General features: G+C 53.8%; 1 protein-coding gene across 1 annotated transcript in view; it reads left to right on the forward strand.

The window, feature by feature from the left end:
* The first annotated feature begins 1068 nt into the window (after window positions 1-1068).
* MYBPC2 (myosin binding protein C2) overlaps window positions 1069-26339 on the forward strand; it is a 37178-nt gene continuing 11907 nt past the window's right edge. The window contains exons 1-20 of the mRNA XM_033224210.1: window positions 1069-1175; window positions 3330-3419; window positions 3934-4020; window positions 4415-4563; window positions 5163-5280; window positions 6353-6401; window positions 6538-6597; window positions 9737-9933; window positions 10986-11118; window positions 12922-13046; window positions 13138-13243; window positions 15104-15276; window positions 17468-17633; window positions 20411-20517; window positions 20862-20891; window positions 21334-21473; window positions 23501-23660; window positions 23746-23850; window positions 24653-24841; window positions 25026-25160. Of these exons, the coding sequence (XP_033080101.1) occupies window positions 1157-1175; window positions 3330-3419; window positions 3934-4020; window positions 4415-4563; window positions 5163-5280; window positions 6353-6401; window positions 6538-6597; window positions 9737-9933; window positions 10986-11118; window positions 12922-13046; window positions 13138-13243; window positions 15104-15276; window positions 17468-17633; window positions 20411-20517; window positions 20862-20891; window positions 21334-21473; window positions 23501-23660; window positions 23746-23850; window positions 24653-24841; window positions 25026-25160 (2338 nt within the window). The 5' untranslated portion in view covers window positions 1069-1156. The remainder of the gene's footprint in view (window positions 1176-3329; window positions 3420-3933; window positions 4021-4414; window positions 4564-5162; window positions 5281-6352; window positions 6402-6537; window positions 6598-9736; window positions 9934-10985; window positions 11119-12921; window positions 13047-13137; window positions 13244-15103; window positions 15277-17467; window positions 17634-20410; window positions 20518-20861; window positions 20892-21333; window positions 21474-23500; window positions 23661-23745; window positions 23851-24652; window positions 24842-25025; window positions 25161-26339) is intronic.

Here is a 26339-nt window from a genome sequence, read left to right on the forward strand (position 1 = left end):
GGTTTTGGAAAAGGAGGAGGGGGAAGATGAACAGGAAGAAAAAGGTGAGGGACTTGTTTTTCCTCACACCGGGTCCCTCACGCCGCGTTACTAGCCAGGCAGTCCCCCGCCTTCACCCTAACTCCCCAACACCCTTTCCCTCCTTCCTCCCCACAACACCTGGCGTCCCCAAGCCCCGCCCCTCCCCAGGCTCCGCCCCCTCGGCTCCCCGCCGCGTCCAGAGCTACCCCATTCAGAAAGTCACAGGTCCCCTTGCCGGGAAGGGCGCCAACGTCCGGGCAGCCCTCCAGGGCCTTCCCAGCCTCCCACCCGCCCCCGCCGGGGACGCCCACCCCCTACCCGCGTCCGGTGCCCGCAGTGCGCGCTCCGGGAAGAGTCGCGCGGAGCGGTCCCAGGAGGGGCGGCGGCCAGTTCGGGGTCCCAGATGGCCGGGGCCCCAGCTCTTCTGGTTTGCCCACGCCCGGGGCGCGAAACTCCGGAGTCCCAGAGCCCCGGCGCCCTCCCCGGAGGCGCAGGGACCTCCTCCCCCCGCCGCCGTCCTGCCTAGGCTGGGAAACCGGACCCTCCCTCCCGGCTCCGGTTTCCCGAAAACTCCTGACTTGCAGATGCTAAGAATGGCTTCCTAGACCCTGTCCCTCCCCCGCCTGCTTCATGCCAGAGCTCTGGCCCGCAGCCCTTGCCCCCTTGAGACCCTTAGTCTCTTCGTCTTCCTCCTCCCGGGACCCAGGCGTCCAGGCGCTTATCCTTTCTAGGGAACCCGAGAATCTGGGACCCCAGCTGCTTCTGCTCCCAGACTCAGGGGTCCAAGCACCCAGTCCCCTCCTCCCTGAGATCCTGGAGTCCGAACTCCAGGCCCCTCCTCCCTCAGACCCAGGTGTCCGAGCCCCAGCCCCTCCTTCCTCAGACCCAGGTGTCCGAGCCCCAGCCCCTCCTCCCTGGGGACCTGGCTCTCAGCCATCTCCCTAGGTCCAGCTGTTATTTCTCGCCCTTTAGAACATGCGGGCGGAATGTGGGGCGGCCCTATGGTCTGATGCCTCCCGGAGCCTTCTGGGAGTCTCAGGACTCATTAAAAGGCTCCCCTCAGGGGCCCACCTGTCCTCCCTAGGGCCTAGCGGGACGCGGCTGCGGTCAGAGGAGCGGGAGGAGGTCCCCCGACATGCCTGAGGCAAAACCAGGTGGTGCCAGGACCCCCTCCCTGTGAGGATGGGGCTGTCCTTTTCTGAATGGGGATTTGGGGCCCCTCTCTTTGTAGGGTTGGGAGAAGGAGGAGCCTTCGCTGTGTGAGGAGGAGGCTCCCTTTGCTGTGCGGGATGGGGGTTGCCACATTGGTTTAGGGCGAGGGTCTCGATTCTGCATGGGGAAGAAGGTCCCCTTTCGTTTGTGACAGGAGTTTCCTTCCTTGTATGAGATGGGGTCGGTCTCATATCTGTTGGGGTAAGGGATTCCCTTCACTCAGCAGGGAGGGGGTTTCTTTTTCTATAAGTGATTGGGGGGCATCTCTGGTGGAGATGGGGATTCTCTGGTTGTAAATTGGGTTCCTTTTGCTCGATGGAGCTAGGGGTCCTGTGTGTGTAGACTGGGTTTTTTATTTTTTTTGAGATGGAGTCTCGCTCTGTCACCCAGGCCGGACTGCAGTGGTGCAATCTCGGCTCACTGCAACCTCTGCCTCCTGGGTTCAAGCAATTCTCCTGCCTCAGGTAGCTAGGATTACAGGCATGCGCCATTATGTCTGGCTATTTTTGTATTTTTAGTAGAGACGGGTTTCGCCATGTTGGCCAGGCTGGTCTCAAACTCCTAACCTCGGGTGATCCACCCGCCTCAGCCTCCCCAAGTGCTTGGATGACAGGCATGAGCCCTCGCGCCCGGCCAGACTGGGAGGTCTTCGCATGTGATTGGATTCTCCACATCCGGGGATGGCATCCTCTGGGCAGGGTCTGGGCCACTTCTCTGAGTGAAGACTCAGAGGGAGCCAGGTGCAGTGGCTCACGCCTGTCATCCCAGTGCTTTGGAATGCCAAGGTAGGAGGATTGCTTGAGGCCAGGAATTCAAGACCAGCCCGGGCAACATGGCGAGACCTTGTCTCTACAAAAAATTAAAAGTTAGCCAGGTGTGGTGGTGCATGCCTGTAGTCCCAGATACTTGGGAGGCTGAGGTGGGAGGATCGTTTGAGCCTGGGCACTTGAGACTGCAGTGAGCTGTAATCATAACCACTGCACTCCAGCCTGGGTGACAGACTGAGACCCTGTCTCTAAAAAACAAGCAACAACAACAACAACAAAAATGGCCTGGTGCAGCAGCTCACACCTGTAGTCCCAGCACCTTGGGAGGCCAAGGTGGGTGGATCGCCTGAGCCCAGGAGTTTAAGGCCACTCTGGCCAATATGGCAAAACCCCATCGCTACAAAAAATACTAACTTAGCTGGGCTTGTGGATATGCGCCTGTAGTCCCAGCTACTTGGGAGTCTGAGGCAAGAGGATCACTTGAGCCTGGGAGGCGGAGGTTGCAGTGAGCCCAGATCTTGCCACTGCACTCCAGCCTGGGAGACAGAGCGAGACCCTGCTGGGAAAAAACAAAAACAAAAAATAGATTCCAAGGGACCCTCTCTGTAGGATATGGGGTGATTGTGGATATAAAGATTAGTGGTTCCCATCTGCATGGAGTCACAGGGTAAGTATCTGTATTAAGGATGGGGGAGCCTCATTTCTGTGGGCACTGAGGCTTCCCTGTGTAGGAATTAGCGAGGCTTCTTCATATAGGGAATGGGGTCCTTTCTGTGGGGTTTGGGGACCTTCTTTGAATGGGACTGGGGAGCACTTTCTATGGAGATGAGGCTTTCTCTTTATGAGGAACTCACCGCAGGAATCATGCACCACTGGGTGGACCCCCTCCTGGGATGTCTGGTCCGCTGGCCTCAGGCCAAGCAGGTTGTGGGGTGGGTCCGGACCCTACTGTAGCTGCAGACCCAGCCAGCAAGGAACAGCAGGCAGGGCAGGGGAAGGATGCTGCGGTCAGCACCAGGTGTCCAGTTTCCAGCCCAGAGGGAGAGCTAATTATACCCTCGGACCCAAAAGGTCAGGGGCTGGTGGCCTGGGCGGATGGGGCAGGGCCTGCTGGGGGCAAGGGAAACCCGATCCCACAGACTCTCAGATCTGAGATAAATTTATACCTAAGGTGGGGGCCTGGACTTGTGGGTCTGAGGGAGGAGGAGAGGCCGGGGGCCTGGACTCCTGGGTCTGAGGGAGGAGGAGGGGCCGGGGGCCTGGACTCCTGGGTCTGAGGGAGGAGTGTGCTGACCGCATGCTCAACTATGACTGTCCCCTACCTTACAGCGGCCAAAAAAGCCCCCAAGGGCAAAGATGCCCCCAAAGAAGCCCCCAAGGGGACTCCCCCTAAGGAGGCTCCTGCAGAGGCCCCCAAAGGTGAGGAGGTGTTCCCTCGGGCTCAGCCGACCTGGCTTCTCATCTCCGTCCTCCCCTCTACACCTCCCCCGGCCTTCCCCTAGCCTCTGTCCCTGAATCTGTCCCCACACAGCCCCAGGGCTGACCCACGCCTCCCATGCTCCTAGCCCTCCTGGGGCTCCCTGGCACCCCCAGGCAGAGCCCAGCCCCTCGGCTGGCATCAGTTCCGGTCAACTGACTGACTGATCACCAAGTTCCGCCCCAGTCTCTCTAAACCTCTCCCACCCCTCCAGTCCACAGATGAGGAAACCGAGGCCCAATGGGGTGGGGGAGCCTGGCCAAGGTCACACAGCCATGAGGGTGACAGGTGGCCTTTCCCAGGTCAGGAAAAGTCATTTAATCCCCATGATGTTTGGTTTCTGAGCAGAGGGTCCCTCACTGTCTCTAAGTCCTTTCCCCAAAGCGGCCCATTGTCCCCTCCTCAGCCCATCTCAGACCCTCAGACCTCCTCATCCTAATCCTGTCCCCTGAGCAGAAGCCCCACCCGAGGACCAGTCCCCGACTGTAGAGGAGCCTACTGGCATTTTCCTGAAGAAGCCGGACTCTGTATCAGTGGAGACTGGTGAGGCGAACCCGGGGTAGGAGGGGCCGGGGGCCTGGACGCCTGGGTCTGAGGGAGGAGGGGCCGGGGGCCTGGACGCCTGGGTCTGAGGGAGGAGGGGCCGGGGGCCTGGACGCCTGGGTCTGAGGGAGGAGGGGCCGGGGGCCTGGACGCCTGGGTCTGAGGGAGGAGGGGCCGGGGGCCTGGACGCCTGGGTCTGAGGGAGGAGGGGCCGGGGGCCTGGACTCCTGGGTCTGAGGGAGGAGGGGCTGGGGGCCTGGATTCCTGGGTCTGAGGGAGGAGGGGCTGGGGATCTGGACTCCTGGGTCTGAGGGAGGAGGAGCCAGGGCTCTGGAGAGCCTTAGTTTCCTTCCTGGGCCTCCTTCCACTCCCCGCTGTTACTCACCCCGTGTAGGGAAGGACACAGTGATCGTGGCCAAGGTGAACGGGAAGGAGCTTCCGGACAAACCGACCATCAAGTGGTTCAAGGGGAAGTGGCTGGAGCTGGGCAGCAAGAGTGGCACCCGCTTCTCCTTCAAGGAGTCCCATGACTCCGCCAGCAACGTGAGGACCCCGTGGGCCAGAGGGCCGGCGGGGGGAGTGGAGCTTGTGCAGGACGTGCTCCTCAGAAATGCTGTTGCCTGAGGCATGGCTGTGGGCCTGGAGCCGGGATGGAGAGTGGGCCCTCTGAGGATGGAGGCTGTGCAGCCTGGAGCCAGGATGGAGAGTGGGCCCTCTGAGGATGGAGGTTGTGCAGCCTGGAGCTGGGATGGAGAGTGGGCCCTCTGAGGATGGAGGCTGTGCAGCCTGGAGCCGGGATGGAGAGTGGGCCCTCTGAGGATGGAGGCTGTGCAGGGCTGCTGGGGAGAGGTTGTGTGAGGCAGAGGGGAGGATGCCTGGGGTTGGGTGGAGGTGTATCTGGGCTTGGTCATGTACATTCCTGGCAAGGCCTGAGAGGGCCAGGGACATGGGCCCCAGAAGTCCCGATGGGTCAGATGTGAGGAGACAGAGCTGGCCATCAGATGCTGAGCCCCCTCTCTGTCTCCACTGGCCCCCTGTGGGGTGGGGGTGAGGACTTGGAGATAGAGCTATGAGTGGACTCTAAAATATGGGGTGGCTCTAGAGGGTGGTCCCGTGCACCCACACCCCCGGCCTGGACCCAGGTGTACACCGTGGAGCTGCACATCGGGAAGGTGGTACTGGGGGATCGTGGGGATTACCGCCTTGAGGTCAAAGCCAAGGACACCTGCGACAGCTGTGGCTTCAACATCGACGTGGAGGGTACGCTGGTGGGGGGTGAGGGAGCAAAGGGTTCTGTGCCTGGGGGGTGGGGGACAGACGTACCAGCCGGGTGTTGGGAGAGTGCATAGGCATGGGCATGAGGTGGGCACAGATTTTTGGAGGAGGGAGTGCAGATTCTGGGGTCAGAGTATTCAAACTCAGGGAGACTTAGCATGGGAGGAGGTCTGGATTTGGGGGTTGAAAGTGTTCAGGGTTGGCCGGGCGCAGTGGCTCAAGCCTGTAATCCCAGCACTTTGGGAGGCCGAGACGGGCGGATCACGAGGTCAGGAGATCGAGACCATCCTGGCTAACACGGTGAAACCCCGTCTCTACTAAAAAATACAAAAAACTAGCTGGGTGAGGTGGCAGGTGCCTGTAGTCCCAGCTACTCGGGAGGTTGAGGCAGGAGAATGGTGTAAACCCGGGAGGCGGAGCTTGCAGTGAGCTGAGATCCAGCCACTGCACTCCAGCCCAGGCGACAGAGCGAGACTCGGTCTCAAAAAAAAAAAAAAATGAAAATGTTCAGGGTCTTGGGATGCACATGCAAAGGCTTAGGAGGTGAGTTACGCACATTCCACGTTCAAGAAAGTAGGCATAAAGACTTGGGAAGTGAGGAGGGTGTCCAGGTTTAGAGAGTGTCCAGATTTAGAGAATAAGGGCATATAGGTTTAGGGTGAGGGTGTACAGGATTAACAGGAAGTTACACGGATTTGAGGGCACATATATGGCCCCCTGAGGGTATATGGGCTCTGGGGGTCTGCAGCCCAGAATGTGTGAGGGCTTAAATGTGGGATGCACAGGAAATGAGATTGTCCAGGCCTAGGGAGAAAGACAAGCTGGCCCAGGTGCGGGGGTATAGGCTGCTGAGAGAGGGTGGAGCTGGGCAGCCGGGAAAATGAGTATGAGCTGGTCTAGAACTAGAGGATGCCCAGGCCTCAGTGAGGGTGTGCTGGTCCAAGAGATGGAGAAAAGGGGGCCTGGAAGAGGTTGTGCAGGCCTGGAGAGGGGCTCTCAGTCTTAGATCCACCCTGGCCTCCAACTCACCTTCCCTTCTCTTATCACCTCTCCCCAGCACCCCGTCAGGATGCCTCTGGGCAGAGTCTAGAAAGCTTCAAGCGTATGTAAGTGACCCCAGGCCCTTACCAGGGTCCCAAGGACCATGGGAGGCTCTCCCTTGGGAGGGAAAAAAGGGAGGACTGGGGAAGGCAAGGGGTGAATCTGAAGGGTCAATACTCACACCCCTCTCAATGGCCACAGGGGTGAAGGGAAGTCGGATACTGCAGGTGAGCTGGATTTCAGCGGCCTGTTGAAGAAGAGGTGAGCCCCAGAGCTGGCACAGAGAGGGGAGATGGGGCTCAAGGGGAGGAGGTGGTGGGTGAAGCTCCATGGCCCGTTGCTTCCTCCTGGACCCACTTCTTATCCCTCTACCACCTCCATCTGTTCACTCCCTGCTCACCCACTATGTAACACACCAACCCATCAGGCTGCCTGTTCATTCACCCATCTATCCATTCACCCAGACCCCTACCCACACCCCCACCCAGCCAACCATCTGCCACGAGTTCACTCACCTCCCCACCCTTTAATCCACTATTCTCACACCCACTCTCCTGCTCACTCAGGCTCTAGTTCACCTACTCCTCCACCTACTCACCCTCCCATCCATCCATCCTTCCATCCATCCACTTTCCACCCACCAATCCATCCACTCACCCATCCATCCAACCAGTTGCCTATTTATCCATCTACTAATGCATCTATCCACCTACCTGCCCAGTTGCCAATCCATCTACCCACATATCCTTCCATTAACCACCATCTTCCCACCTGTTTACCTGCCCATCTGCCATTACAGTCAACCTGGCTACACGGGTAGGTGGATGAGTAACAAGTGAATGGGATGTTGGATTTGGTTGGGAGATGCAGGTGCAGATAGACAGGTGGGAAGGTGGGTGGATGGTACGGATGAATGGGTGGTGGAGAGGTGGGAGGATGGGTGCCTCAGTAGGTGGGGAAGTGGATGGATGGATGGAGTGGGTGGAGGATGAATGGATGGGGTCATGAATACGTGTCTGAGTTCACCAATGAAGAGGTGGGCAGTTGACACACCCATCCACACAGATAGCCTTGTGTTAGATTGAACTATGTGAAATTGATGTTCTGTAGGTAAAAATGATTGAAAGTCTGGATGCAGTGGCTCACGCCTATAATCCCAGCACTTTGGAAGACCAGTGTGGAAAGATTACTTGAGCCCAGGAGTGCAAGACCAGCCTGGGCCACATAGGGAGACCCTGACTTTACAAAAAAAAAAAAAAGGAAGAAAACTTAGCAGGGCATGGTGGCATGTGCTTGTGGTCCTAACTACTTAGGAGGCTGGGGTAGGAGGATGGTTTGAGCCCAGGAGATCAAGGCTGCAGTGAGTCATGATGGCGCCACTACACTCCAGTCTAGGCAACAGAGTGAGACCCTGTTTCAAAAACAAACAAAAAATTAAATATTGGCAATCTTTTTTTTTTTTTTTTTTTTGAAACCGAGTCTCGCTCTGTCGCCCGGGCTGGAGTGCGGTGGCCGGATCTCAGCTCACTGCAAGCTCCGCCTCCCGGGTTTATGCCATTCTCCTGCCTCAGCCTCCCGAGTAGCTGGGACTACAGGCGCCCGCCACCTCACCCGGCTAGTTTTTTGTATTTTTTAGTAGAGACGGGGTTTCACTGTGTTAGCCAGGATGGTCTCGATCTCTTGACCTTGTGATCCGCCCTTCTCGGCCTCCCAAAGTGCTGGGATTACAGGCTTGAGCCACCATGCCCGGCCAAATATTGGCAATCTTATACTCATTATCTGCTGGCCCACTTATCCATCTTCACTTGCCCGTCAATCCCCATAACCAAATCCCTGACAATTCCATTTGCTGATCAATTATATCTCCAGCCAGCCAGCCGCGTCGTTGGCCACTTCCCATCAACATATTCACCCAACTGTGCAGTCAGTTCTCATCAACCCATCAGTCCATCCACTCACCCACCTGTCTTCCCCCAACCCATTTGCGTGTCCTCCCACCCACCCTTCCATTGACCCACCCACCTACTTATCAGCCCACTTACTCACCATTCTCTACATCAATTCAAATATTCATGTCCCCACATTCACCTCCACATCTATCCTCTCTTTGTTCCTTTCCCTTCCTTCCTTCCCTCCCAGGCTCCATCCATGCATTCAGTCACTCTCTCACCCATCATCCGTCTTCTGAGGCCTCCCGTCTACTAGGTCCTGGGCTGAGATCCAGGAAGAGAGAACAGTTTGACCAGGTCCCTGATGTGAGATCACTCATTGCCTTGGGAAATGGGTCTGGTCTAACAGACATGGACACAGACTGAGACTATTTGGTGTGATTTTAGAGAGGGTCCCACCGGGGCCTGTGAGAGCCCAGAGCACGAGCAACTCACTGCCTTGGAGGACAGGGAATGCCTCAGGGAGAAGGGAACTTTGGTGCTAGGTCTTGTAGGATGAAGAGGAGTCCAGGAGGAAGAGAAGGTGGGGAGACGTCATCAAGGTAGGGAAACATTTTGTGCAAAGGCTGGGAGGCAAGAGAGAGCCTGAAGTGTTCAGCAGGAGACAAGCAGCTTGGTTCAGGTGGCTTTGTGAGTGGTGATGGAAGTAGCTGGGGCGTGACTTCCAGGCGGAGGGCTGGGGCTTCCTCCTGAAGGCAGTGGGGAGCCACGGGACAGTTCTGAACATGAAAGGGAGAGCCACTGATGTGGGTGTCAGAAATACCCCACAGGATTAAAGAGGGTAAATAGGGTACAATGTGTACTGCTTGGGTGATACGTACACCGAAATCTCACACATCACTACTAAACAGCTTACTCATGTAACCAAACACCACCTGTTTCCCAAAAACCTATGGAAATAAAATAAATAAATACATAAATGTAAAGACATACCCCGCAGGCCGGGCACAGTGGCTCACGCCTGTAATCCCAGCACTTTGGGAGGCCGAGGCGGGCAGATCACTTAAGGTCGGGAGTTCGAGACCAGCCTGTCCAACATGGCGAAACCCTGTCTCTACTAAAAATACACAAATTAGCCGGGAGTGGTGGCGTGCGCCTGTAATCCCAGCTGCTCAGGAGGCTGAGGCAGGAGAATCGCTTGAACTTGCGGTGAGCCGAGGTGGAGGTTGCAGTGAGCCGAGATCACACCACTGCACTCCAGCCTGGGCGACAGAGTGAGACTCGGTCTCAAAAAAATTAAAAAAAAAAAAAAAAAAAACCCAGTGGGGACCGTGCTGGGAAGAGGCCAGGAGACCCCAGGAAGCGGCTGGGGCAATGGACCAGGCGGGAAACAATAAGGCCCCTAAAGGGAAGGTGGCTTGGGTGAGTCTCAGAGCCAATGAGTGAAGAAGGCAGAGGGATATCCTCCCTCCTCACTCCCTGATGGCCCCTGTCCGTTCCCCCAACCCCAGGGAGGTGGTGGAGGAAGAGAAGAAGAAGAAAAAGAAAGATGACGATGACTTAGGCATCCCCCCGGAGATCTGGGAGCTCCTGAAAGGGGCAAAGAAGAGCGAGTACGAGAAAATCGCCTTCCAGTATGGCATCACCGACCTCCGGGGCATGCTGAAGCGGCTGAAGAAGGCCAAGGTCGAGGTCAAGAAGAGTGCAGGTCAGCCCTGGTCCGGGGGGAGCTGGGCCCTGCACGCAGGAACCCCTAGCCTCGTGGGTATCGGATGATTAGACCCTGGACCTATGTTTTCAAGGGGTCCCAATGAGGTAGGAGGCAAGACCCAACTCTAGCAGTGGGCCTTGGACACTGGACCAAATTGAGGACTAGCTAAAACAGGGACAGGGTGGAAGCAGTTTTCCATAAGACACGCCCACCAATGTGCCATGTCCCTTTACCATGGCCATGGCAATGGCCAGGAGTTACTGCTCCTTTCCTTGGTAACGACCAGACCACCCAAAGGTTACCATCCTTTTCCTAGCAATTTCCATATAACCCGCTCCTTAATCTATAAGTAATTAAAAGCGGGTATCAATCTGACTGCAGGTCTGCCCTGAGCCGTTGCTCTCTGTCTCTGGGGTAGCCCTGTTCCGCAGGAGCAGTCAGGGGGCCTGTAACACTGCCACTTCAATAAAGCTGTTTTCAGGCCGGGCACGGTGGCTCACGCCTGTAATCCCAGCACTTTGGGAGGCCGAGGAGGGCAGATCACCTGAGGTCCGGAGTTTGAGACCAGCCTGGCCAACATGGTGAAACCCCGTCTCTACTGAAAATACAAAAATCAGCCGGGCATGGTGGCACATGCCTGTAATCCCAGCAACTTGGGAGGCTGAGGCAGGAGAATCGCTTAAACCAGGGAGGCAGAGGTTGCAGTGAGCTGAGATTACACCATGGCACTCCAGTCTGGGGAACAGAGTGAGACTCTGTCTAAATAAATAAATAAATAACCTGTTTTCTTCTACCTACCACTGGCTTGCCCTTGACTTCTTTCCTGGGTGAAGCCAAGAACCCTTGCAGGCTAAGCCCCACTTTGGGGTCCCCTGCCCTGCATCACCACCAGAGGAGTTCTCAAGGATCTCTAAGTTCATAGAAGGCCTCCTGACTTCCTCGCTTTGACTTTGGAGAGCCTGTGGCCTGGGGAGGGAGATGTGGAGCCTCAGGGGATGACCACGGGAGGACCACGTGCCTCCATCCCCTCTGCATGCCTCAATCTCCAGCATTCACAAAGAAGCTGGATCCAGCCTACCAAGTGGACAGAGGCAACAAGATCAAGTTGATGGTAGAGATCAGCGACCCAGACCTGCCCCTCAAGTGGTTCAAGAATGGCCAGGAGATCAAACCAAGCAGCAAGTATGTGTGGGGTGGGCAGTCCCTGTACCGGGGAGATCCCAGTCCAGAGAGAATGCCCGGAGACAAGGCCCATCACTCTTAACTAGAAAGGACACACTCACCTCTATATGAAAAGTACAGGCCAGGCGCAGTGGCTCACGCCTGTAATCCCAGCACTCTGGGAAGCTGATGTGGGAGGACTGCTTGAGTCCAGGAGTGGAGTTCAAGACCAGCCTGGCTAACATAATGAAACCACATATCTACAAAAAATATATAAAATTAGCCAGGCACAGTGGCACATGTCTGTAGTCCAGGCTGTTTGAGGGGCTAAGGCAGGAGGACTGCCCAAGCTTGGGAGGCTGAGGCTGCAGTGAGCTATGATGGCACCACTGCACTCCAGCCTGGGCAACAAAGCGAGACCCTGTCAAAAAAAAAAAAAAGAAAAAGAAAAAATTTAACAACAGTGTTTCTGCTCTCCAAATGGGCAAAACCTTGCGAAATTCTAAAACCCAGTGCTGGAGAAGAATAGCACAAATGTTGCTAGTGGGAATGTAATTTGCCGAGTCTCCCTAAGGGTAATGTATTAAAAAGTCTTCAGGATGTGCAATCCTAGGTATGCATTGTGAGGAGTTATCATGACTGTGCATATTTAGCCACAAGGATGTTCGCTGAGGCATTTGCTATCATAGAAAAGAATGGAAAACAACCAAAATGTAGTTTCATGCTAAGACACTCTGCAGTCACTCAAACATATATTTATAATAGCTGAATGCAGTGACTCACATGTATAATTCCAGCAATTTGGGAGGCTGAGGCGGGCGGATGGCTTGAGCCCAGGAGTTCGAGATCAGCCTGGGCGACATGGTGAAACTCCATCTCTACTAAAAATACAAAAATTAGCCGGGCATGGTGGCGGGCGCCTGTAGTCCCAGCTACTTAGGAGGCTGAGGCAGGAGGATCGCTTGAACCCAGGAGGCAGAGGTTGCAGTGAGCTGAGATCTCACCACTGCACTCCAGCCTGGGTGGCAGAGTGAGACCCTGTTTCAACAACAACAACAACAACAACAAACACATCACAAGACAACCTTTTTTAAATTAATTAGTTAATTAATTTTGTTGTGAGACGGAGTTTCGCTTTTGTTGCCCAGGCTGGAGTATAATGGCATGATCTCAGTTCACTGCAACCTTTGCCTCCCAGGTTCAAGAGATTCTCCTGCCTCAGCCTCCCAAGTAGCTTGGGATGACAGGAGCACCCCAACACATCTGACTGATTTTTTGGGGTGTATTTTTGGTAGAGATGAGGTTTTACCATGTTGCCCAGGCTGGTCTTGAACTCTTCAAGCAATCTGCGCACCTCAGACTCTGAAAAATGTTAGGATTACAGGTGTGAGCCACCATGACCGGTCCCGCCATGGTTATTCAAATAATAGGAATGGCTAGCCTGGACAACATTCCATCTCTACAAAAACATTTAAAAATTAGAAGATACCAAGAAACGAGAAAAAAAATTTGCTGGGTATGGTGGTGTGTACCTGTGATCCCAGATACTCAGGGGCTGAGGTGGGAGGATCGCTCGGACCCAGGAAGTCTAGGTTGCAGTGAGCTGTGATCGCACCACTACACACTAGCCTGGGTGACAGAGTGAGACCCTGTCTCAAAAATAAAAAATAAATAAATAAATAATTGAAACTGGGCTCTCAATCCCTTTCCACACAATTTGGTTCTGAGAGAGAGAGAGAGACTTGCCTTGAGAACAAGTGAGCAGAGCTACCAGGGCTAGGTGGATGCTACATGCCCTGGTTTGAGGTGAGACTTTCGCATCAGGTACGTGTTTGAGAACGTTGGTAAGAAGCGAATCCTCACCATCAACAAGTGCACGTTGGCGGATGACGCTGCCTATGAAGTAGCTGTGAAGGATGAGAAGTGCTTCACTGAGCTCTTCGTCAAAGGTGAGGCTGGATTCAGGCCTGAGCCTGGAGAGGGACTGGAACTCTGGAGGGGGTCCTGAAATGACTGACCTCCTGTCCCCCTGCCCCACAGAACCTGCAGTCCTGATTGTCACACCTCTCGAGGACCAGCAGGTGTTTGTGGGTGACCGGGTGGAAATGGCAGTGGAGGTGTCAGAAGAGGGTGCCCAGGTGATGTGGTAAGTGACCCTTGATCCCTGATCTCCATACAGGTGCACAAAGCTTCTTTGCCTCTGCCCTGATCTTTATGGGACCTCTTGCGACTTCTCTTGGAGATTTCTGACCTTTACTCAGTAGTCACCCCCAGGAGATCTCAGCTTTTCTCTATAAATCCTTACCTTCACCTAAAATTGTTTCTAGAATTTCTGACCTCTACCCATCCTATCCTCTTCAGGATCCTTTTCCTGATCTCCACTGTTCCATTAAATATTGATTCATCTGACCAATCATCTGTCCCTTGGTCCATCTATCCATGTATCCACTCATCCACCTACTCCATCCATCCATCCATCCGTCCGTCCATCCATTCATCCATTTACTTAACCATCCATCCATTCATCCACCCATCCATCCACTTATCCATCCATCCATCCATCTACCCACTTAACCATCCATCCATCTACTTAACCATCCATCCATCCATCCATCCATCCACCCACTTAACCATCCAACCATCTACCTAACCATCCATCCACTCATCCATCCATCCATCCACTCATCTATCCATCCATCTATCTATCCACTTAACCATCCATCCATCTACTTAACCAACCATCCATCCATCCATCCATCCATCCATCCATCCATCCCATTGACCCATTCATCTATCTACTCATTCATATATCCACTCTTCCATTTAGGTTGCCATCTAGTCATCCATCGACCTATCAATCCAGAGATCTATCCATCCACTCACTCACTCAGTCACTCACCTGCATACTTACCCACCATCTACCCATCCATCCATTCATCCATCTATGTACCTATTCACCAACCCAACCAATATTTATCGAGCACCTGTTGTGTGGTGGTACTCTTCTACATATCAGATATATGGGGAGAAAAAAATGTCAACATGGTACCTGCCTTCATGGCATTTATAATCTGCTAATTTGGTGATAGTGGTGGTGATGTGTGTGTGTGTGTGTGTGTGCTTAGGAGACAGAGATAGGCATTAATCAAGTCGTCACATACATACATATAAAAGTTCCATTTTGAGACTGGTTTGAAAGGAGCAGTAATGGATTCTGTAACAGCTTCCCAGGAGGAAGGGATTCAGGAGGTCAGGGAAGGCTTCCTGGAGATGACAATTGAGCTGAGAACTGAATGATGCGGAGATATAAGTGAAGAGAGAAGGGGAGAGTGCCCTGGACAGGGAAAACCATTGGCAGAGGCCTCAACGTGTGATGTTTCTCCGAGACCCTAGGGCTTCCTCTGTGCTGACCTCTGCCCGTGGCATCTTTTTGGGTCCCCTGACTTCCAGCCAATACCTTGAGGCAATTAACTGTGTGTGGCCTGTGAACTCCTCCTCTCTCTCCCCGCTGCCCTTTTTGTTGTTGTTGTTGTTGAGACAGAGTCTTACTCTGTCACCCAGGCTGGAGTGCAATGGCGTGATCTTGGCTCACTGCAACCTCCACCTCCTGGTTTCAAGCAGTTCTCCTGCCTTAGCCTCCTGAATAGCTGGGATTACAGGCGCCCGCCACTACACCTCCGTAATTTTGTGTTTTTTTAGTTAGAGATGGGGTTTCACCATGTTGGCCAGGCTGGTCTCAAACTCCTGACCTCAAGTGATCCACCCACCTCTGCCTCCCAAAGTGCTGGGATTACAGGCATGAGCCACCGTGCCTGGCCCTCTCACTCCCCTTCACCTGACCTGTGACCCTTCCGCCACTCAAGATGCCTCTGCCACCCTTTATGTCTCCTGTCTCTGGGGACCTGCCTTCTGACCCCTCTGCGTGGGCCCCCGACTGACTCTCCACGACCCAGTCCGAGGGCTGTGCTGTCTCCTCACATCCCGCTCTCTGTCTCATTCCACCTAGGATGAAAGATGGTGTGGAACTGACTCGGGAGGATTCCTTCAAAGCCCGGTACCGCTTCAAGAAGGACGGGAAGCGTCACATCCTCATCTACTCAGATGTGACCCAGGAGGACGGGGGTCATTATCAGGTCATAACCAATGGCGGCCAGTGTGAGGCCGAGCTGATTGTGGAAGGTACGGGGCCTCCAGGTGGGGCAGGGGCTGTACTGCGCATGCTTCTCCACACAGCTTGAGGTTGCTCAGGCCCCCAGTCTGGAAGTTGTTCTTGACTCCTCTCTTTCCCACACACCCTGTGTTCAGCCCACCAGGGAGATCTGGTGGCTCCAACTTCAAAGTAAATTTTGAATCCAGCCAAGCTTGGTGGCTCACGCCTGTAATCCCAGGACTTTGGGAGGCCGAGGCAGGTGGGTCACTTGAGCTTAGGAGTTCGAGACCAGCCTGGCCAACGTGGTGAAACTCCATCTCTACTAAAAATACAAAAAAATTAGCTGAGCGTGGCAGCGTGCATCTGTAGTCCCAGCTACTTGGGAGGCCGAGGCAGGAGAATTGCTTGAACCCAGGAGGCGGAGGTTGCAATGAGCCGAGATTGCGCCACTGCACTCCAGCCTGGGCAACAGAGCAAGACTCTGTCAAAAAAAAAAAAAAAAGAAAAGAAAAGAAAAGAAAAAGCTGGGCGAGGTGGCTCACACCTGTAATCCCAGCATTTTGGGAGACCAAGGCAAGTGGATCACTTGAGGTCGGGAGTTAGAGACCAGCCTGGCCAACGTGGTGAAACCCCACCTCTATTAAAAATACAAAAATTAGCTGGGTGTGGTGGTGTGCACCTGTAATCTCAGCTACTTGGGAGGCTGAGGCAGGAGAATCGCTTGAATCCAGGAGGCAGAGGTTGCAGTCAGCTGAGATCGTGCCACTGCACTCCAGCCTGGGCAACAGAGCAAGACTCTGTCTCAAAAAAAAACTAAAACTAAAACTAAAAATAACAAAAATTAGCCGGAGATGGTGGCACATACCTGTAATCCCAGCTACTCAGGAGGCTGAGGCAGGAGAATCACTTGAATCCAGGAGTTGGAGGTTGCAGTGAGCTGAGATTGTGCCACTGCAGTCCAACCTGGGTGACAGAGCAAGACTCCGTCCTAAAAAAAAAAAATCTGAATCCAACCACAAGCCCCCTGTCACTGTCCCCGCCTGGCCCAGGTCTTCCTCCCCTCATGCCTGGACTGGTGCAGTTGTCTCCTCTCTAGTCACTCTGTGTCTATACTTGCCCCCTGACCTCCACCCCCCAGTACCCGCGAGAGTGAGCCTCGTAAAATGTAAGTGAGATGGTGAAAAGAAACAGGTCTGTAGTTCGGGAAACAGTGCTGGTACGTGTCAACGTCCTGGTTTGGATACTGGAGTCCGTTATGTACGCCGCCGCCAGTAGGGGAGGCTGGGTGAAGAGCACACAGGACTCTGTGCTATTTTTGCAAGCTCTTGGGAGTCTATAATTCTGTAAAAATAAAAAATAAAAAACAAGTCATTTATGGGCCAAACAAATGATGGTATTTCCATATCTAGCCATAAGAAAAGAGAATGTTTTAGACTGGGCATGGTGGCTCAGCCCTGTCATCCCAACTCTTTGTGAGGCTGAGGTGGGAGGGTAAATTGAATCCAGAAGTTCATGGCAACACGGCAAGACCCCCTCTCTGTAAAAAAAAATCAGGCCGGGCGTGATGGCTCAGGCTGGGCTTGGTGGCTCATTCCTGTAATCCCAGCACTTTGGGAGGCCGAGGCGGGTGGATCACCTGAGGTCAGGAGGTCAAGACCAGCCTGGCCAACATGGTGAAACCCCATCTCTACTAAAAATACAAAATTATCCGGGCGTGGTGGTGTGTGCTTGTAATCCCAGCTACTCAGGAGGCTGAGGCAGGAGTATCACTTGAACCTGGGAGGTAGAGGTTGCAGTGAGCCAAGATCACGCCATTGCACTCCAGCCTGGGTGACAAGAGTGAAACTCCGTCTCAAAAAATATATAAAAATAAAATAAAATAAATAAAAACCTCAACGTGCTGGGATTATAGGCGTGAACCACTGTGCCTGGCCACCTCAGGGCCTTTGCACGCTCCAGTCCCTCTGCCTGGGAGGCTTTTTTTCATCCTCTGGTGGATTCCTCCCTGTCTCCCTCAGGCCTCCTTGCTCCCTCTTCTGTTTCTTTCTTCACCGTCTCCCACTAGCATGGGAGCTTCCCAAGGCCAGTGGGTTGTTTCTGGGTTGTCCGTGGCTGGTATCCCCAGTGCCTAGACCAGTGCCTGGCATGCAGTGGGTGCTCACAAGTGTCTGTGCACCAACTGGAGTAGTGACAGCTCCCTGTCTTTCGTTCCCTAACCAGAGAAACAGCTGGAGGTCCTGCAGGACATCGCGGACCTGACGGTGAAGGCCGCAGAACAGGCTGTGTTCAAGTGTGAGGTGTCTGATGAGAAAGTGACGGGCAAATGGTATAAGAATGGGATCGAGGTGCGGCCCAGCAAGAGGATCACCATTTCACATGTAGGCAGGTGAGGAGTGGGCTGCAGAAGTGGCTGGGGGCAGGGTGTGTATAGCAGTTAGCTTTAGCTGCATAACAAGCTGTCCCCCACTTTTTTTTTTTTTAATTGAGATGGAGTTTCTCTCTTGTTGCCCAGGCTAGAGTATAATGGCACGATCTCAGCTCACTGCAACCTCTGCCTCCTGGGTTCAAGGGATTCTCCTGCCTCAGCCTCCAAGTAGCTGGGATGCACCACCACACCTGGCTAATTTTTTTGTATTTGGTAGAGACGGGGTTTCACCATGTTAGTCAGTCAGGTGGGTCTTGAAGTCCTGACCTCAAGTGATCCACCCGCCTCGGCCTCTCAAAGTGCTGGGATTACAGGCGTGAGTCACCGTGCCTGGACTTTTTCTTTTCTTTTTTTCTTTCTTTTCTTTTTTCTTTTTTTTTTTGAGACAGAGTCTTGCACAGCAACCTCCAACTCCAAGGTTCAAACGATTCTCCTGCTTCAGCCTCCTGACTAGCTGGCACTACAGGTGCACACTACCATGCTAATTTTTGCATTTTCAGTCAAGACGGGGTTTTGCCATGTTGGCCAGTCTGGTCTCTCACGCTTGACTTCAGGTGATCCACTCACCTCAGCCTCCAAAGTGCTGGGATTACAAGTGTGAGCCACCACTCCTATCCCGTCTCCAAACTTAGAGGTTTAAAAGGATGAAGATTGGGCTCATTGCAGTGACTCATACCTGCAATCTTGGCACTTTGGGAGGCCAAGGCAGGAGGACTTCTTGAGCCCAGGAGTTTGAAACCAGTCTGGGCAACATAGTGAAACCCTCTTTCTAAATAAATAAACAAATTAGGATTCATTTCATCTTGAGTCTGCAGGTTGGCTGGGGGCTGGCTGATCCAGGATGGCCTCATTCTTACCTCTGTAGTAGCAGGACCTGGGCCCTGCTGACTTTGCATGGGTGCTGTCAGGACCTCAGCTGGGACAGTTGGGCACCCAGCATGCTGCTCCCTATGGCACCTCCTCCTCTTCCAGTGAGCTCAGCCTAGCACATTCATGTGGCAGAGGCAGAGGTCCTGAGAGAGCATGGAAGCAAACAAGACCTTTGTGGCCCAGGCTGGAAACTGGTCCAATGCCACTTCCGCCATAGTCTGTTGGGCAAGGAAAGTCCCAGGTCAGCTCTGAGTCAAGGACTGGGAAGCAGATTCCACCACTTGATGGGGATGCTGCAAGGCCGCATTGCAAGGGCATGGACACGGGCAGAGAAAAGTCTCTGGCCATATCTGCTAACAGTCCACACGGGCGCCAGCTCAGAAAACAAGAAGCTGGAATCAACAGGTCGCACGTGGACACCTAAGACAAACACCTGGTTACCTGCAGAATGCATGATAATCTCCATGACGCCCGGAGAGCGTCGTGCCGTCCAGGGCTTCCTGGCAATAGCTCTTAGTGGGAGGCAGGCGTTCCCTGTGTTCTGTGTAGGGAACCATGCCGGCTGGTGGTCTCAATAATGATGATAATGGGCCGGGCGCGGTGGCTCAAGCCTGTAATCTCAGCACTTTGGGAGGCCGAGACGGGCGGATCACGAGGTCAGGAGATCGAGACCATCCTGGCTAACACGGTGAAACCCCGTCTCTACTAAAAAAATACAAAAAACTAGCCGGGTGAGGTGGCAGGCGCCTGTAGTCCCAGCTACTCGGGAGGCTGAGGCAGGAGAATGGTGTAAACCCGGGAGGTGGAGCTTGCAGTGAGCTGAGATCCGGCCACTGCACTCCAGCCTGGGTGACAGAGAGAGACTCTGTCTCAAAAAAAAAAAAAAAAAAATGATGATAATGGCCAGGTGTGGTGGCTGACACCTATAATCCTAGTACTTTGGGAGGCCGAGTACTTTGGGAGGTGGATCACTTGAGGTCAGGAGTTTGAGACCAGCCTGGCCAACATGGTGAAATCCCCATCTCTACGAAAAACACAAAAATTAGCTGGGTGTTGTGTTACACGCCCATAGTTCCAGCTACTCAGGAGGCTGGGGTGGGAAAATCATTTGAGCCCAGGAGGAGGATCTTGGCAGTGAGCCAACATCATGCCATTGCACTCCAGCCTAGGTGGCGGAGTGAGACTCCGTCTCAAACAAACAAACAAAAACAACGACACATGATGATAACACGTCTTGACGCTTATAGGGCACTGACTATGTGCCAGGTACTTTTCTAGGTGCAGTTTTTTTTTTGTTTTTTGTTTTTTTTTGAGACAGGGTCTCAACGTGTCACACAGCCTGGAGTGCAGTGGTGCAATCACGACTCACTGCAGCCTTGACCTGGGCTGGAGCAATTCTCCCACCTCAGCCTCCCTAAGTGCTGAGATTACAGGCATGAGCCACCATGCCCGGCCAAATAACAGTATTTATTTATTTATTTATTTATTTATTTTCTGTAGAGACAGGGTCTCCCTGTGTTGCCCTGGCTGGTCTCGAACTCCTGGGCTCAAGCAATTCTTGATCCTCAGCCTCCCAAAGTGCTGGGATGTGAGCCACTGCACCTTTTTCGATGCTTTACAACAACCTTCATGTAGATTGGTATCGTTACCCCTATTTTATAGATGAAGAAACAGAGGCACAGAGAGGTTAAGTAACTTGCCCAAGGTCACACAGCTACTGATTTGAACATAGGCCACAGCATTCCAAAACCCTGGATAAGAATGCAGGCATGTGAATTGCACTGAGGGAAGCTGATGAGACGGTGTAGTCCCATAGTGGTCCCCATTGCAATCTGGCCCGAACCCTACCCTTCTCCCCCACCCCTTAGGTTCCACAAGCTGGTGATCGATGACGTCCGCCCGGAGGATGAGGGAGACTACACGTTCGTGCCTGACGGCTACGCCCTGTCGCTCTCAGCCAAGCTCAACTTCCTGGGTGAGGGTGCCCCTTCCTCCTTCCCTGGGGACTATAAGACACACCTTCCCAGACCCAGGGCCCGGGATGTCCCCCTCCAGGATTAAGGTTCCCTGAGTGCGAATGAGGACGACAGCAAGCCTCTGTCCCGCTCATGGCTGGAGTCAGAAGATGGAGGGAGAGCACTGAACTCACCGCCGCCTGCCGCCTGGGAGGAGGGGTGGCTCCTGGGCCTGAACCTGTCCCCAGCACCCCAGTTCCCAGGGAGACTGCCAGACCCCGTCACCTCTTCCTCTGGGCCGTGAAGGTGGGGTGAGGAGCCTGCTGGGTTTAGACCTAACCGTCCACTCTTCTTTGTCTTCCAGAAATCAAGGTGGAGTACGTTCCCAAGCAAGGTGAGCACCACGGGCTGCGCTGGGAGCGGGTCCGAGGGAGGAGGGGCGGGTCTGAGGGAGGAGGGGAATGGCCGAGGGAGGATAGGCGGGGCGAGGACGGATGGGCGGGACGCGGGGGGATGGGTGGGGCGAGGAAGGAGGGGCGGGTCTGCGGGGGAGGAGCGGGGCTGAGGGAGGAGGGGCGGGGGGGTGCTGAGGGAGGGAGAAGGGGCAGGGAGCCCACAGGCGGGGGTGGGGGCGGTCGGCCGAGAGAGGAGGCACTGGAGTCCGAGGGAGGAGGGGCTGGGGGCCTAGACTGTAGGGTCTGAGGGAGGAGGGGTTGGGGGCTTGGATCCCTGGGACTCTCGCTGTTGGAACCCAACTTTTCCGAGATCTTCTCGTGCCGACTGGGAAGGCCCAGCCTCCCACCTCCAGGGTCCCCGTATCTCTTCTGTGCCACCAGAACCACCAAAGATCCACTTGGATTGCTCGGGGAAGACCTCAGAGAATGCGATTGTGGTTGTGGCTGGAAACAAGCTGAGGCTGGACGTGTCCATCACAGGGGAGCCCCCTCCCGTCGCCACCTGGCTGAAGGGAGATGAGGTGGGTCGGGGCCGCGCCTCTGTCCTGACTCCCTTCCCTTTAGGCAAGTCTCTTTCCCCCTGAGCCTCAGTTTCATCCTCTATAAAATGAGGGTGATGATTCCTTCTTCACAGGGTTGTTTTGAAGATTGGAGATTATGTTTGTCCATCACAGGTGTGGGACTAGTACACGGTGGACTTTCCATCCATTCATCTTTCAGTTAATTAATCAAGCGATCGACCAGTTTAGCCTTCCAGCCATCCAGTAACTCATCCGCCCATCCAGCTGGTGATTTTTTCATCAACGAATTGGTTAATTCACCCAGCCATCCACTCATCCAGTAAATAATCCGTTTGTCCATTTATCCATCAACCAATCCAGTTATCCATTCATCCAGAAACACATCTACCCACTTATCTACCTACCTACCTACCTATCTATCTATCTATGTATCTATGTACATATGTATACATGTATCTATGTATGTATGTATCATCCATGTATCTAATGTATGTATGTATGTATCTATGTATCTGTCTAATGTATCTATCTATCATCTATGTATCTATCATCTATCTATGTATGTATATGTGTATGTATGTATTTATCTATGTATCTATCTACCTATGTATGTATGTATGTATGTATGTATCTATCTATCTATGTTTTTGAGAGGGGGAATCTCACTCTGTCACCCAGGCTGGAGTGCAGTGGCATGGTCTTGGCTCACGGCAACCTCCACCTCCCAGGCTCAAGTGATCCTCCTGCCTCAGCCTCTTGAGTAGCTGGGACCACCATGCCTGGCTAATTTTTTGTATTTTTGTAGGGACAGGGTTTTGCCATGTTGCCCAGGCTGGTCTCGAACTCCTGAGCTCAAGCGATCCTTCCACTTTGGCCTCCCAAAGTGTTGGGATTATGGGCGTGAGCCAACATGCCTAGCCATATCTATATATTCCTATATCCATCCATCCAACAAATATTTTAACCTTGCATGTCCCAGGCCCTGGGACAGCTCGATTTTTCATTTCTCCTCTGTGCTTCCATTTCCTCTTCTGTAAAATGGATAGACTTGGCTCAATATCCATCCATTCCCTCACTCAGCAAACATCCCCTAAAGTTTCCTTTGCACCAGGTTGGATGCAGCTCCTGCCCTCCAAGAGCCTTCATTTTACTTAAAATTTATTTATTTTTAAATGTGAGACAGGGTCTCACTATTTTGCCCACGCTGGTCTTGAACTCCTAGGCTTGAGTGATACTCCTGCCTCAGCCTCCCAAAGTGCTGGGATTATGGGCATGAGCCACCTTGTCCCGCTCAGGAGCCTTCACTCTTGCAGAGATGCAAACACCTGCCCAAGCAGCCACGGTTCAGGGTGCCCTGGCTGAGATAAAGGGAGGTTCTAGAAGCTATGAGAACCCAGGGGCTGGAGCCAGCACTTCCAGCTGAGGGTATCCAGGAAGGCTTCCTGAAAGAAGTGTCTTCTGGGTGTGTCCTGAGGGATGAGTAAGAGCTTAGTGTTGCATGCACAGGGACCAGCCTTGCAAAATCTCTGAGACAAGGCAGTCTGTTTTTTTTTGTTTTTTTGTTTTTTTTCCAGATGGAGTTTCGCTCTTGTTACCCAGCTTGGAGTGCAGTGGTACGATCTCGGTTCACCACAACCTCTGCCTCCTGGGTTTAAGCGATTCTCCTGCCTCAGCCTCCCGAGTAGCTGGGATTACATGCATGCACCACCAGGCCCGGCTAATTTTGTATTTTTAGTAGAGACGGGGTTTCACCATGTTGGCCAGGCTGGTCACAAACTCCCAGCCTCAGGTGATCTGCCCGCCTCGGCCTCCCAAAGTGCTGGGATTACAGGTGTGAGCCTCCGCACCCGGCCCAGTCTGGTGTTTTTAACGAAGGACGGCATGTGGAGGAGGGCAGTGGAGCGAGTGAGGACTCTGTGTGTCGATGGGGAATCACGGGAGGATTCTGAGTAGGGGAGTGGCAGAGGCAGGCCTGGGTTTGCTTGGGGACACGATCGGGTGCGAGGCCGTCTTGTGGCTGTGTCCAGGTATTCACGACCACCGAGGGTAGGATCCGCATCGAGAAGCGCGCGGACTGCAGCAGCTTTGTGATTGAGAGCGCGGAGCGGGCAGACGAGGGCCGCTATACCATCAAGGTCACCAACCCCGTGGGCGAGGATGTGGCTTCCATCTTCCTGCGGGTTGTGGGTGAGCAGAGAAGGCCGAGGCGGCCGGGCCAAGGGGTGACTCCCTGAGACCCCGAGGGGCCACCTGACTCTCCTGCCCCCCGCAGATGTCCCAGACCCCCCAGAGGCCGTGCGCATCACCTCAGTTGGAGAGGATTGGGCCATCCTTGTCTGGGAGCCACCTAAGTACGATGGGGGGAAGCCGGTCACCGGTGAGTGCCTCTGTCTTCATGACCTCTGACCTTCCCTCCTGCCTTCGTTTTTTTTGTTGTTGTTGTTGTTTTGTTTTGTTTTGTTTTGAGACGGAGTCTCACTCTATCGCCCAGGTTGGAGTGCAGTGGCTCAATCTCGGCTCACTGCAACCTCCGCCTGCTGGGTACAAGCAATTCTCCCGCCTCAGCCTCCCAAGTAACTGGGATTACAGGTGCCCACCACCACACCCAGCTAATTTTTGTATTTTTAGTAGAGATGGGGTTTTACCATGTTGGCCAGGCCGGTTTTGAACTCCTGACCTCAAGTGATCTGCCCACCTCGGGCTCCCAAAGTGCTGGGATCACAGGCGCCAGCCACAGCGCCGGCCACAGCGCCCGGCCACAGCGCCCGGCCACAGCGCCGGCCACAGCGCCGGCCTCTGCCTTCTCCTTGATCTCCCAAAGCCCTTGGCATCCTCAGTGACCTGCCTCTGACCCCTGATTTTCCATTTTGCCGTCTCAATCCCTTTGCTCTTCCCTCTTCCTTTACTTGCTGGTGACCTGGGAATTCTCACTTTGACCAGTAGGCTGGGTTTTTCTATGGCTTCTGGCCCCCTGGTTCATGAGCTGTGACCCCCTCTCGATTCCTGACTCCAGGACTGGTGGCCTCTGAATGCTCTGTGGCCCCTGAGATCCACCTAAAGTTCATGGCCTCAGACCGCCCTAGGTCATGCGATCCTCTGGATATAACCCTCATGCCCCCAGCTGACTTGTGCCCTGTGCCCTCCCGTTCCCTCTTCTCCTCTCTGCTTGGAGCCTCCAGGGTACCTCCTGGAGCGGAAGAAGAAGGGCTCTCAGCGCTGGATGAAGCTGAACTTTGAGGTCTTCACGGAGACCACCTATGAGTCCACCAAGATGATCGAGGGCATCCTCTATGAGATGCGTGTCTTCGCCGTCAATGCCATAGGGGTCTCCCAGCCCAGCATGAACACCAAGCCTTTCATGCCTATTGGTAATGTCCCCCCTCACTCTGATCCATCAACCCCGTCCACCTCTGGCCCATTTTTGCCCGTCATCAGTCTCTGACCCTACACCCTGGCCTTCTGACTAGTCATTCTACCTCTGACCCCTGCCCCTTCCTGCTGGCCCCTGACCCCTCATTCCCCCCATATCCTCTTTTTTCTGGATGCTTCCAGCACCTACGAGTGAACCCCTGCACCTGATAGTGGAGGATGTGACAGACACCACCACCACACTCAAGTGGAGGCCTCCGAACAGGATCGGGGCAGGTGGCATCGATGGGTACCTGGTGGAGTACTGCCTGGAAGGCTGTGAGTGATCCTGGCAGGCCTGGTGGGGGTGGTGGCTAGCACAGGTGGGTATCCAGTCCAGGGAGCTGAAAATAGCACCGTGCAGGGAGGGAGGTGGGTGCGTGGTCTGCTCATGTTTTGTGTCTGTACTGTCATAAGTCCCTGGGATGGGACCCCCAGTGACTAGTGTGTTTTCTCTCCCTTCTTCCTTTCTACACCCATCCTCCATACAGCAGTGACTTTCTGTCCATTCCATCTATCCTTCCATCCCCCCATTTATCTTTTTTCTTTTACCTCTATGACTTCTTTCTTTCTTCTATTCATTTATCCATCTAACCAATCTTTCCTTCATCCATCTTAACATCCACCCATCCATTCATCTGTCCATCTATCTGTCCACCTGTCTGTACATCCATCCATCCATATTTCCATCCATCTGTCCATCCATCCATCCATCCATCCATCCATCCATCCATATTTCCATCCATCCATCCATCCATCCATCCATCCATCCATCCATCCATATTTCCATCCACCCACCCACCCACCCATATTTCCATCTATCTATCCATCCATCCATCCATTTATCCATCCATCCACCCACCCATCCATATTTCCATCCATCCATCCATCCCTCCATTCGTCCATCTGTCCACCTGTCCATCCATCCATCCATCCATCCATCCATCCATCCATCCATAGTTACTTCCTTCGTTTCTCTCTCTCTCTCTCTTTTTTTTTTTTTTGAGATGGAGTCTTGCTCTGTTGCCCAGGCTAGAATGCAGTGGTGTGATCTTGGCTCACTGCAAGCTCTGCCTCCCAGGTTCATGCCATTCTCCTGCCTCAGCCTCCCAGGTAGCTGGGACTACAGGCACCTGCCACCATGCCTGGCTAATTTTGTGTGTGTATGTGTGTGTGTGTATTTTTAGTAGAGATGGGGTTTCACTGTGTTAGCCAGGATGGTCTCGATCTCCTGACCTTGTGATCCACCCACCTTGGCCTCCCAAAGTGCTAGGATTACAGGCGTGAGCTGTGGCGCCCAACCTTCTCTCTTTTTTAATTTTTGAGACAGGATCTCAGTCTGTCATCCAGGCTGGAGTGCAATGGCACAATTACAGCTCACTGCAGCCTCAACCTCCTGGACTCAAGTGATCTTCCCACCTCAGCTTCTCAAGTAGCTGGGACTGCAGGCATGTGCCA

This window comes from Trachypithecus francoisi, unplaced genomic scaffold, assembly GCF_009764315.1.
Source record: "Trachypithecus francoisi isolate TF-2019V2 unplaced genomic scaffold, Tfra_2.0 Lachesis_group12, whole genome shotgun sequence".
Lineage (NCBI taxonomy): Eukaryota > Metazoa > Chordata > Mammalia > Primates > Cercopithecidae > Trachypithecus > Trachypithecus francoisi.